This window comes from Myxocyprinus asiaticus, chromosome 25, assembly GCF_019703515.2.
Source record: "Myxocyprinus asiaticus isolate MX2 ecotype Aquarium Trade chromosome 25, UBuf_Myxa_2, whole genome shotgun sequence".
Classification (NCBI taxonomy): Eukaryota; Metazoa; Chordata; class Actinopteri; order Cypriniformes; family Catostomidae; genus Myxocyprinus; species Myxocyprinus asiaticus.
In genome coordinates this window covers 14,153,337-14,167,260 of record NC_059368.1, presented here as the reverse complement: position 1 = coordinate 14,167,260, position 13,924 = coordinate 14,153,337, and the positions used below count along the sequence as shown (strand labels likewise).

At 38.9% G+C, this 13,924-nt stretch overlaps 1 protein-coding gene across 1 annotated transcript in view; it reads right to left on the bottom strand.

Moving 5' to 3' along the window:
• Positions 1–13,924, bottom strand: part of LOC127416380 (hemicentin-1-like) — a 150,268-nt gene that overhangs the window by 99,827 nt on the left and 36,517 nt on the right. The window contains exons 5-11 of the mRNA XM_051655706.1: positions 13,455–13,626; positions 12,821–12,927; positions 10,740–10,860; positions 8,684–8,947; positions 8,424–8,568; positions 7,740–7,861; positions 1,069–1,338 (exon numbers count right to left, since the gene is read on the bottom strand). Of these exons, the coding sequence (XP_051511666.1) occupies positions 1,069–1,338; positions 7,740–7,861; positions 8,424–8,568; positions 8,684–8,947; positions 10,740–10,860; positions 12,821–12,927; positions 13,455–13,626 (1,201 nt within the window). The remainder of the gene's footprint in view (positions 1–1,068; positions 1,339–7,739; positions 7,862–8,423; positions 8,569–8,683; positions 8,948–10,739; positions 10,861–12,820; positions 12,928–13,454; positions 13,627–13,924) is intronic.

Below are 13,924 nucleotides of genomic sequence, written 5' to 3'. Positions count from 1 at the left end.
GCCGAAAATGCAGATCTGAAAATGGCTTGGGAGAAATTATATATATATATATATATATATATATATATATATACATACACATACATACACACACATGAGACAATTGTTAACATAAAATAAGAGTAGCAATAATGTTAAAATGGACAGCATGATCCTTATCATTTGGGCCTGTTAGAATTTGATGAAAAATCTTGATATTGATATGAAGAGTTCATATTGAAATCTCTTACTTTTGATTGCAGATTTTTGTATTTTGACAAATGGGAGTGCACAGTATGAGACATTGTTGAGATGTCTTCTGAAACTCTAAAGGAGACAAACCTGAGAAGCAGATGGAAACTTTTTTCCTTTGCCCTCCATGTAATCTCTTTGGAAAAACAACTGAGAGATTTAAGAGATCGCAGTTGTGATTTTTATTTCCTATGGGATGACTATTTTACCCATTGAGAGAAAGCAAAATGCTTTGACAGACATAGTGCTGAGTAGTATCTTTCACAGTGTTCCTAATTCCATGTAAGAGAAGTGAATCTTGAAACAACAATGGAAACTACAGGATCTCAAACAGTGAACAAGCACAGCGTAAATCACTTTCACAAGTGCTATAAAATATTGCAGTGAAATATTAGAGCAAGGCTGCAATGAAAACATATCTTTTGTTAGAGAGGAATGAGAGAGTGAGCTGCCGAGAGACCTGTGGCACTTCTTTTTCTATGCATGTATTACAGGAGTCTTAGTACCTAGTAATTTAAACATCCTTTGTGGAAAATAAATGTGGTCATTAATTAAAACCGTGAACTGTTTTTGACCTTTGATGTAATAATAACAATTGGTACAATAAAAATGAATAAAACTTTCATTATAAAACTGATAGCTCTGGCTCAAAAATCTGATTCGATGAGCCATGTTTAAAGTTCTTTTTGATCGGTATACTTTGCTCCGCTTTGTGTCATGCCAAACAACACCACTTAACAATGGTAAATTCAATACAATACACAGCCTCTTGAGGCTAATTGCTTTAGTAGTAACACAAAAATACACACAGACACAAGTCAATAGACATACACTTACCTTGCACACTAAGGTAGACACGTGAGGCAGAAATTCCACCCTCATTAGCTGCAATGCAGGTGTACCAGCCAACATCATCAGGAGTGACCCGCTGGATTTCCAAGGACAGGTTGGCAGTGACCCGCATGCGTGGGTCCAATCTGGCATCCACATCCCCACGTTGCCAGGTCAGGTTAAAGTGCACTGTGCTGGCTACGAGACATGTCAGAACCACATTTGCACCAGGAGGCATTGTTGCGTTATAGGGCACTGTGATAGCTGGAGGAGGCTCTGCACAAATACAAAGACAATAATGAGTCAAAGAGAATAATGTGTGATCATATGTTTTAAATCATATGTCATACTGTTTTAAATCATATGTCATACTGTATGTACAAAGTGCTTTCAGTGTTTATTCAGAAACAAATGAAGTCAACAGCCTGATCTGTGACATCTGAATCAGTTTACCTTCACAAATTATTTTCCAGGTATCTCTGAGTTCTCATAAGGTCTTTGGATGTCTGTGAACTTTGCAAATCTGACAGTTTGTGCAATGAGTGTGCAATGCGAAGGGAAACGGGGAGGGTGTTGACAGATGTGTGGATTAGGGCATAAGTGGGGAATTTATACAGAAACATATAAATTTCATAAGGGAGGTTCTTCTTGTCACTCTGCTAATCAAGCCATTGGCCCTACGACAGCACAGCCAGGGAGACAGTTCAGCCACGGATAACTAGAAAATGGGACATTGAAAATTAGTTTCCATTCATTAATTCTTTCCTCTGCGTTGAATATTAGATAACAATACATAGGCCTTCAGCCTTCAATACCATCATGCCTGATCTTCTCTCAACCAAACTGACCCAGTTCTCCATGCCAACCACAGTCTGTCAGTGGATCAACAGCTTTCTGAAAGATAGGCAGCAGCTAGTGAGACTGGGGAAAATCACATCCGGGACCCTCACTATTAGCACTGGTGCTCCTCGGGCATGCATTCTCTTTTCCTTGTACATGAATGACTGCACTGCAAAAGACCCCTCTGTCAAGCTCCTGAACTTTGCAGACGACACCATGGTCATTAGCCTCATCCGCAATGGTGACGAGTCTGAATACAGATGGGAGGTTGAACAGCTAGCTGTCTGGTGTGGTCACAACAACCTTGAGCTGAACACGCTCAAGACAGTGGAGATGATAGTGGACTTCAGGAGGAATACCCCCCACCCCCCAACACCATCATGAACAGCACTGTGGCAGCAGTGGAGTCATTCAGGTTTCTGGGGTCTACCATCTCTCAGGACCTGAAGTGGGACACTCACATAGACTACATTGTGAAGAAGGCTCAGCAGAGGTTGTACCTCCTTCGCCAGCTGAGGAAGTTCAACCTGCCACTGGAGCTGCTGACTCAGTTTTACTCAGCTGTCATTGAGTCTGTCCTGTGTACATCTATAACTGTCTGGTTTGGTTCAGCCACCAAATCAGAGAGAAGGAAACTACAATGGACAGTCAGGACTGCTGAGAGGATTATTGGTGCCCCCCGCCCACTCTCCAAGACCCGTATATCTCCAGAGTGAGGAAACGTGCAGGTAGAATCACTCTGGACCCCACTCACCATGTCCACTCTGTTTTTGAACTGTTGCCCTCTGGCCATTAACCAAATGAACAATTAAACTGCCCTCAGGACTCCCATAGTGCAATAATGTATAAATATGTCATGTACATATGTAAATTCACTCATATTTAATTCAATAACTGGACATACCCCTACCTTGCACATATATTACCACTTGCATGTACAATTTCCTTCTACTCAATTCTGACAAAACAGAGGTACTAATGATTGGACCAAAAACCTCTAAAAATAAGATGCTAAAATATCATTTGACTCTCGATGGATGCACTGTTATGTCATCTTCTGCAAAGAACTTGGGTGTTATATTTGATACCAATCTGTCCTTTGAAAATTTCCATTGTTTGTAGAACAGCATTCTTCCACCTGAGAAATATTGCTAAATTACGACACATGCTCTGTTGCTGATGCCGAAAAATTAATTAATACGTTCATGACCTCAAGACTAGATTATTGTAATGCATTACTGGGAGAATGTCCAGCAAATTCAATAAATAAACTTCAATTGGTTCAAAATGCAGCTGCAAGAGTGCTGACTAGAACCAAGAAATATTATCATTTTAGCCCAATTTTTTTGTCGTTACATTGGCTACCTGTTAAATTTCGTATTAATTTAAAAATTCTGTTAACTACATACATAGCTTTGAATGATCTAGCTCCACAGTACTTAAGTGACCTTCTGACACACTATATTCCATCACGTTCATTATGATCACAAAATTCTGGCTTGTTAATAAGCCCAAGAATATCAAATTCCACAAAAGGAGGTAGATCCTTTTCATATTTGGCTCCTAAACTATGGAATAGTCTCCCTAACGGTGTTCGGGATGCAGACACACTCACTCAGTTTAAGTGTAGACTAAAGACTCTTCTATTTACACACCTAATTTATCCATCAACTCACAATTAGGCTGCTTTAGTTAGGTCTGCCGGAACCAGAAACATCCATCATGATCTATAACTCTGCATAAAATTGAATGGCATCTATGCTAATATTATTTTATTTGTTTCCATGTCTGTTACCAGAGCCTGCCAGATCCAGCTCCACTCCTGCTTGGTGAGGGACTCCACTGCTACGTGTCGCTGAGAGATGATGACAAACTACAGCTGGTGCTAGCCAGACATCACTTCAGAGGATGAACTAATGCCAACTCCAACTGCAAGACATTGGATACTTCATATGCCACTGCCTGAACCTTGGACTTCGGATGGACCCCACCAAACCTCACTGAAATGCCCTGCAGGTTGAACTGCGATGCACCTCATAATTTATCTCTGCCTGCATCACCTTTATCTATTGATGGACAATACATAGACTATCATTTAATTGCCAAAAAAAGCCTCCATCAGCCAACTAACAAAGGACAATGCATCTATGTGAACATCTGCAGTTAATCCAGGATGGACTTCAAAGACATTAGTTATTATTCTTAAAGTTCATTAAAAAAAATCCTACTTAATTTACAAATGTAAACAATGGCTTGCACTGCACACAAATAACTAATATTGGCATTATATTCATGTTGTCTAGCCAGAGGGGAACTGGCCCCCACAGTGAGCCTGGCTTCTCCCAAGGTTATTTTTTTCCATTAAACAATATCTTATGGAGTTTTGTGTTCCTTGCCACATTCGCTTTCAGCTTGCTCACAGGGGTTCTAAATACAATTATTATTTAATTATTTAATTTCTATATACATTTTACAATCATATTTAATCAAACTACACAATGATCACTGTAAGACATTATAGATATTACAGTTTTTTTTTGTTTTGTTTTTTTAATGCATGATTTCCTGTAAAGCTGCTTTGAAACTATGTGTGTTGTGAAAAGCGCTACACAAATAAAAATGACTTGACATACGCCATTCTATGTTATTTGTCCTATTATATTGTATATCTATTTATACTCTTACATTGCTTTATATTCTGTCTCACTGTAATGTTCTGTGTGCACTTGCTTGTTTCTCCTATCACCAAAAAAATATTCCATGTACGTGAGCACACCTGGCATTAAAGCTCATTCTGATTCTGTATTGTGAAACAAGTATTTAAATAACACACAAGTAAAAAAGAGAGAAGTGACAGTTGGTACCACCACAATTACATGCTATTGCATACTATATTTTGCTGAGTTCTTGAGCAGCACTAAACCAAACATAAAAATATTTATCTTACTGAAAACGTCCAATAATAAAAACATTGCTCTTGCTTCCAAGCACAAAACCTACAAACCACTTGATTGCAGTTGACCTGAGGACATTGGCTGTGACTCAAATCTTATGAGCCGGCTACCTAAACAGCATTTTTGGGCATCATAGCCACATTTGGACAGCTGAACGTGCCATTAGGTTTTTGAAACACAGCTAATATCCTCAGGTCAACTGCAATCAAATGACTGACAGATGTTGTACTTGTTTAGAGATCTGTTAATCTACTAGTCTATTAATATTCCTTTCTACAGCCTGAGTACAAGTAATTATCCTCTTTTTAACCTTCTGCACATAAAGATAATACTGAAAGAGTACAGAAACAATTAATTACGCTCAGTAAAATGAGGTAAATACGACGGATATGTGTAGAGACATCAATCAAGCTCCAATGGTGAAGCCACACACAGATAGTTTGACAGGGTTCAATGCAAGTACACATTGAATCCTTGATGAGTCAAACTAAAGCTGTATCCACACAAACTCACACACAGAAGATTTTTCATGAGCAACACGTGTGTTACTCAGAGCATGAAGTAAACTGAAGACTCTAACTGGCCCATTTAATCTGAGGAATCCAGTGCTTTCCCTACTTTGGATGAAATGGGGGCAGATTTATGGAACAATGCTTATATCTGATTTGATTACATCGGGATTCTGGCCAGGTGGATTGAACTCACACACACACGCAGAGCCCTATTTTAAGAGTGCTAGTGAAAAGTGCAGCGCTGGGTAGCTCAGTGGTAAACACGCTGGCTACCACTCCTGAAGTTCGCTAGTTCGAACCCAGGGCGTGCTGAGTGACTCCAGCCAGGTCTCCTAAGCAACCAAATTGGCTTGGTTGCTAGGGAGGTTAGATTCACATGGGATAACCTCCTCGTGGTCGCTATAATGTGGTTCGTTCTCGGTGGGGTGCGTGGAGAGTTGAGAGTGGTTGCTGCGGTGGATGGCGGGAAGCCTCCACACGCACTATGTCTCCGTGGCAAAGCACTCAACAAGCCAAGTGATAAGATCCGCGGGCTGACGGTCTCAGACATGGAGGCAACTGGGATTCGTCCTCCGCCACTCGGACTGAGGTGAATCACTACGCGACCACGAGGACTTAAAAAGCACATTGGGAATTCCAAATTGGGAGAAAAAGGGGAAAAATCCAAAAGAAAAAAATGTGCAGCGCTATGCCATAAGTCATAAACGCAATGTCAGTGAGCATGGCCATGAAGTTTTGGTATTTTCGTGCGAGCATGCGCTAAGCCTAGGCACAAGTGGGTTTGGCAAAATCATCAACGCGCAAACAGGCTGGGTCAAATGCAATTTAATTCTGAGGTTCTTCTACAGTTATTCCACTGTCTGCATCCTATTATATAATCCATCACCTGAGGCACCAGTGATATAAACAAAGACAGCACATTCATAAGAAGTTGGTAGAGTAAATGGACTGCATACAATGAATTAGAAGAATTGAAAATTACGCTTTTTTGTGCATTAACTGCATCCTTTATGAATGTCAGTAATATTTCTATGACAGTGACGTGCTCCTTTTGTATGCATGTAAATTTCTCGTGAATTGATTCTCATCAGAATTTGAAGTGAATGCTCCACTAAATTATAGAGAATTTAAGTATTACTAATAATTTTCATCTACTGACACAAATCATGGCTAGTATTAACAGTGAATGTATAGGCACACATTTCACTTCTACCGGTCGATTTAGTGTCATTTAAAAAATAAAAAAAAAGCAAACATAATCAAAATAACAAAGTGTTCAAAAAAATCATACCAGATCCAAACCTTTTACCCTCTCCAACTTCATCCACTGGCCACTTTTGCAGTGACTTTAAAATCACTCTATGACAACAGGTGGAAAAATATCAATCTAAATAAGATCATAAATACAGTTGTAAATATAAACATAATAATAACTGAAAAATAAATCATGATCTATAGATAGTTTAACACAAAAACATTTTTGTTTCATAAAACGGCTACAACAGTGAATGTCAGGGACTTAATTTGATGTTCCACAATACTTTCAGAGTCTGGATAAAGTTTGTCTATTATACAAGGGTTTGCCCATTATACAAGAGTGCCTCTTTTTGTTCCTGGCATGCAGCAGATGCCCTAACCCCACCCCACCCTAATCCTAACCATATGGAGCCTGTAAGGCTAAGAACATTTCCAGGAACAACCTGACGCCACCTTTCTCCCATTGCGAGTTTAAACTTTGCACTGAGATAAGACATGGTTTTGAAACGTCTTAGCGCAATGACCTGATTCTCAGGAATATAGCAAATTGTGCTTTGTGCCACTTCATTACAATACAATACACCCACAGTTTGCGTGCATACACCCACAGTTTGTGCAGACACTCCCACCCACGGCCACTTGTGCTTTGCGCTGGCACAAAAATTACACTTTTAATTAGTGCTCTCAAGACAATTAGATAAGACATTGCGCACTGTCGTAGCGTGTAGTGCTACGCTTTGTGCACTCACGAAAATAGAGCCTGCACACACATTAATGCACACATATACACAGACTCTCTCTGAAGTATACATGAGAGAATTGGCATGTTAGAATCAAAACATCTCAATAATTCGTTTTTTATTTTGTATTTATTTTTCTCAAATTCCTCATATGATATCTATTACACACCAGGGTATAGGGTTTACACGCATAGCCTGACCATTCAGTCATGCAAAGAGTTAAAAAAGGCAGCATGATTCAGTGCTCATCTAATTGTAGGAATCTCCTTGAGACTATGCAAACTTTGATTAATAGATACAATAATTTCTCATCATGTCTGTTACTCATATTAACAGTCTTTAATGTAGATGAAAACGAAAAGTGATAATCTAACCAGAAACATCAAGGAAGGTCTGAGCACGTCCTGTCCCAGCACTGCTGATGGCGATGCACTCATAAAAGCCCTCGTCCTTCAGAGACACTTGGGCAATCTCCCATGATGCATTAGAGGACTCACTAAAACAGATTTAACAAAAATGTCATAAAATAATCCTTTCCAAAATAAACACACAAAGACACAATAACAAACATTTTTAACCATCAGGCCACCATCACTGGGCAGATGCAGTATATAACGAGTTAATATATTAACCATCAGTATATAACCATCTGCGGCCTTGAGAATGATTCTTAATTTAAAGTTGCTCCAGGGGGACTGTTCCAGCAATTAACATGTTGAAAATTGCTTTTGTGCCTGCCTGATTACAAGTGACCTCTATTAAGAAAGTAATTAAAGATCACTGAGCCATATTCTACAGTTGCATAGCATTTTATTATTTTTTTTTTTTCCATTAAGTCCACTTATAATGTTAGTCATGGTTTCTCAGGTCTTAATTTAGGCAAGGGAAATCTTGTTTTTCACCATACAGTATGTCACCTATAAATTTACTTTAGACTATTTACACATGTGTATGTGCTTTATAATACAAAGCTAACTATGACATTGAAAAAGAAAATATGACAATGTACATGGTTTTGCATCAGGTTGCCCTATATTTATCCTTAAATTAATTAGTACCTGAAGAGCTGCTCCACACCTAGGCGTATTCCTTCCCTGGTGAAACGCAAGGTATAGGGGATCAGGCTATCCACATAGCAAGTAATGCCTCCCTTCTGGAGGTAATAACCCGGGGTATGAGTGGGCATGCTTACTTTGGGTGCATCTACAAATTAAGAATGAAAGGCCACACAGAGAGTAAAATACAAGAGAAACCACATACATGTATTTGATACTTGGACTGAATACTCTCTGGTGGGATTTGTCTACACTAATCTGACCTGGTACAATGCTGGAGTAGGAGACACTGGACACTCTCTGGAAGAGGAAGCCATCACGGTCATAGCCAGTGACTCGCAGAAAGAAGGCCTCTTTGGGTGGAATAAACTCAGTGATGTTCCAAATGCCAAAAGGGCGTCGCTCAGGGTAGTAGCGAATGGGTAGCGTCTTCATTACATTACCAGTGATGCTCATAAGCTCCAGGCGGTCAGCACGAGCAGGAGGGGAAAGACCTGTGGTGTTCAGCAGGATGTAGGTGGGGATTCCTGTGTGTGTATGTGTGTGTGTGTGTTTGTGTATGTGTAGAGGAATAGAGGTTAGAAAGGTTAACCAAAACATGTTTTAAATGCTCAAATAAACAGCAACTATGATGACCTTATAAATTTGACAATGTGTGTGGTCCAGACAGAAACACAAACAGCAGTATAGAAGAATATAACAGTGATTCCTAACTGACGCAGTTCTGTTCTTGGGGACATTAGGGGAAAAAGAATGCTAAACGCAAATAATTAAGGTAGATGCTATTTGCACCCTGGTGCAAATAATTGTAAATGCTATTTACACCCCAGTGCAAATAGTGGCAGATATTATTTGCACCCCAACCCTGGTGCAAATAATGGTAGATACTATTTGCAACCTGATGCAAATAGTGTCAGACACTATTTGCACCCATATTTAAATACTAACATACAGTATGGGCATCACTGCAGTGTGTTTATTGTGTTTATTTAGAGTCCCACAGACACACACTAACCCCTACCCCTAAACCGAACCTTAACCTTACCTTAGAAAAACAACCTTGGTTTTACTACAGTAACAATGGTTTCACCATGATATTTTTAAATTTACAGTAACCACAAAATTAACCATGGTTACTATATTATCATCATATTACTGTACTAACACCATGGTAATTGCATTAAAGCTATGGTTTCTGCCAAAAAACATGGGTACTACAATATTAGTAATACAGTGCATAGTTAAGATAGCAAAATAAATAGGCTTATCAACTTTTTTATTCTTCCTAGATCTTGATGTCAAAATCCAATCAGCCTCCACAGTATTTTGGAGCAAATAATCTGTCACTTGGTAGAACCTAACCAAATTAGGCAGATGACAACATGGACAGGTTGCGTTACATGCCCTCATCCTCAAAAACCATGAACACAACTATGCAAAGCAAAAGAAAATACATCCTGATTACATTAAATTCAGGTTTACTTGCATATTGTTGGGCCAATGCAGTTTATGGTAATATTAATACATTTCAAGGTTTGATTTTAAGGATATTGTTTTACTTTCATACAATAAACGTTTGATAAATTATTGTACCATAAACATGGTATTAATAATTATTTGGTAAATTAATTATAAAATAATCAATAAAAGTATGGTAACTGTGTCACCACTTAAGGGATTGTTCACCCCAAAATGAAAATTCAGTCATTGTTTACTCACCCCTGTGTTGTTATAACCCAATATGACTTTCTTTCTTTTTCTTAACACAAAGGGAGAAACTGTGAAAAAAAATTGTGCTCAGTGATGTCATACAATGGCAGTTTTATGGTGACCACCTCTTCAAGCTTCAAAAGGATGCAAAAGTATCTCATTCGGTAAGTTTGAAATTTTCTGCCAAAATCAAGTAGTTTGTAACCGTTTCATTATATGCTGGCTTCAATATACTGTTATGAGAAAGTTTTTGGACCGGTGTCAGTTCACATCAGGCGGGGCTACCCAGCGCCAATGCCGAAAAAATAAACCAAGTGAACGAAATAATGTACCTTAGCTCGTCACAGCTAGTTAGGACAAAAACTCAGATTAACATAGAAAATATCCCTTTGTGTTAAGAAAAAGAAAGTAAGTCATATTGGGTTATAACAAAACAGGGGTGAGTAAACAACGACTGAATTTTAATTTTTGGGTGAACTATCTCTTTAATGTCCAATGTAATATCTGGGTCAGGAAGCAAAATCAGTTAAGGACCACTGAAATAGAATAGAGTCACACTTCCTAAAACCTACCTTCTATTGTATCAAAAATGTCTGATCACTAACTCACCTTGGACTGGCCTGCTGGATGTCATTTTGAAGTCCAGAGTGTGTCTTCGGGAAAAGCCTGCACGGAAATCAATGGTGCTAAGGCCTGTTATACGAACCGAATGTCTGCCCTCACTGGACGTCTGAGGTCAAATGACAACAAAAGAATATCATAAATAAAACAGAAGCTACACAGTATTTTTTTTTTTTTTAAAGATAACAGAATCCATTCCTATCTATGACATTAGTTGCTCTTTATAGTGAGATGCACAGGAGAGACACACCTAAACCAATTTATGACAATAAGCTCAAAATCCAAAACATTGGAACAATTTAGTTTGACTCTCTTTCTTTCACTTTTGGCAGACTGATTAGTCCCAGTCATTTAAACATGATCCCTGCTGTTCTCTGCTGTCCTTTAAGAGTGTTTTGGTGCTGAGAGCCTGGCGTATGCTTGATGTTGTCTGCAGCTAACTGCTCCAGGGTGAGCCATGGTAACCCATCCTCTGCTTGCATTCTTTTAAAATTACAACCATCCTAAAGAATTATCACAGGCCGTGAAGCACTGCATGGTGTGACGCCAAGAAACCTTCATAGCTTGGGTCAATAGTGAAAAGAAGATCCTGAGGGATTCATCGAAGAGATGAAGAGAGACAGAAGAGAGGGCCGCAGGACTAAGAGAGAGAAGGAAAGACATAGGATGTGGGAAAAGGGGCAAGGGGTTGTTCAGGGGATGATCTCAGTGCTAGAATGGGAAGCTGACAAACACCCTCCAAAAGGCCATAACAGAACAATTAACAAAAGATTAAGATAAAGATTACATTCATTCATCCTGAAGTTTTAAAGCCCACTTTGAACTTGTACAGTCAAGCACTAAAACTGGTAGCATAATTCATGTCAAACATTCTCTAATCCAACCTAAAACAGCCATGAGGCAGTAAAACTTGTAGGATGCCACCAAAAACATGGGACAAAACCCACAGAAAGTGATCACAATCTGCCTGCTTTCTTCTAACAAACACTATCAAAAGTTGTTTGGCATGAAATAAATATAAGAAGAGTTTTTCTTATTTCAGTGGCAAGTTCTTGTGAGAGATGGGCTGTCTGAGCACTTGAGTTTATAGTAAATGCACTGAGGCTCAAATAAAGAGAGTAATAGAAGTGATCATGCTAATTATTTTTGGTCTTTATTTTTTCACCTCATTTTAGCTGTTACACATTCTGTTTGGATTTTCGTTTGTATTCATAAAATACATTACAATTTAATGAAATTCTCTAGTATTCAATTACATTATATTAAAACTATTATAACAGCATTAAATAATTACAAGAAACAGAGACAAAATATGAACTGGGTATGGGGAGCAAAATACACAGAGTGAGTGAGTGAGTGAGAGAGAGAGAGCGAGAGAGAGAGAGAGAGAGAGAGAGAGAGAGGGAGAGGGAGAGGGAGAAAGAGTGAGATAGATATCCTTTGGTATCAGGGGGCACAGAAGTGACAGGTGAGATGCACAGAGTTTGTAACTAAAGCACAAATACTAAGACTCACACAGTAGTGAATACTGGAGAGAGAGGAAGAGGTTGGGTGGAAAAAGGAATTGACAGATAGATAGGGTGGATTCTGCATGCATCGTGCCAGACAAAGATCTCACTAGTTGAGAGGAAAAGTAGACTGAAAATTCTGCTCTCCAAACTCGAAGTACAGTTATAGAGAACAGATTGAGCAGCATTTGAGAGGCATCCAAGAGTGCACACGAGTCACGGGGAACACAAATCAGTCAATTTTGTCATTTCCTTTAACTGGCATTTTGTGACTTTGGGTAACTTGGAGCAACCCCCTGTTCCTGTCTACCACACAGCGGGGTAATTAAAGGCACATACCAAGACTCCTCGACAGCAGCAGAGTGACAACATCAATGACTTCACCACACAACCTTGGACTTCCGTACCTATCCTTCACTATGTGAACTGACCTAATTCTGACTAAAAGGATCTCTACCTTTCTGGCAATTTACTAGTTACACAGTAAAATCATCTACAAAGACACAAAAGACCTGTCGACTGTGTTTGTGCATCTTAGTTGGTGATAAACTTCATAATCACCTTTATGGTCCACATTCCTGGTGTTGGGTCTTTGAGGTTGAGGACTTTGGCAGAGTTGGGGATGTGAAGAAGCTCAGACAGACCTTCCTTATTCCCAATAAGTTTTCCTAGGATCACATGCAGTAGATACATATTACAATCTCTTAAGGAACATTTATGTATGTTACATGTAGGCCTGCACAGAATCGCTTGCCCCTTGCATGCTGGTTTATTAAATATTTTGGCTAATTAGATCATGCTCTCAGCTACAAATAAGAGTGCAGTACTCTCATCTCCTTTTAACACATTTGACAAAAATTCATTAAATTCTGAACAATTCAGTTGTTTTTGCCCCACAGTCAGCTCAGAAAATGTGAAAAAAAAAAGTGTGCAGACTCGAGTGGGCAAAGTTATATGTCATCAAATATTATACATTTCAGAAAACATGTTAACATTTCAAAACATAAAAACCTCCGCAAAATGACGGTTTTCCTGTAGTCATTATGAAATTTTTTTTTATTGAATAGTTGAATATAAATGACTAAGCTTTAAAAGGTGTAGGTTTAGAGAGTCACCAAATACCCACCAAATAACACTGAGACTACATATATCTAATATTAAACAATGTGTCTGGATTCTGCGTTGCTCTCCTTACCCTGAGAATTTCGTATCTCGATGTTTGGTGCAAGACCGCTTAAGGCAACAGTCACTTCCTTCAGGCTGGGGTCAAAGGGGATCTGCCAGGTATTAGTAAGCCCATTTTGGTGATCAGTAGAGAGCATGTGAACCTTAGAGGACTGCACTGCCTCCTCCACCCATTTCAACACCTGCAGCGAAAGGATTACAGTGTAAAGATGACCAGATAACTTCATCAGTAAATACAGTAGTGGGTGAAAGGGATTGATGGATGGATGCACATATAATACAATTTATATGATTATCTTACACAGTTATGGATCCATGGACCCATAGAAACTAGGACAAAAATGTAAATGCCACAGGAATGGTTGCGAGATTCATGTGACCTCTTAGTCCAACCCCTTGACGGGAGGTCTGTTCATCACCAGACAATAAAAGAAAAATATCTTTCACCTATAAATCAGTGATCTAATTTTCTCTAAATGC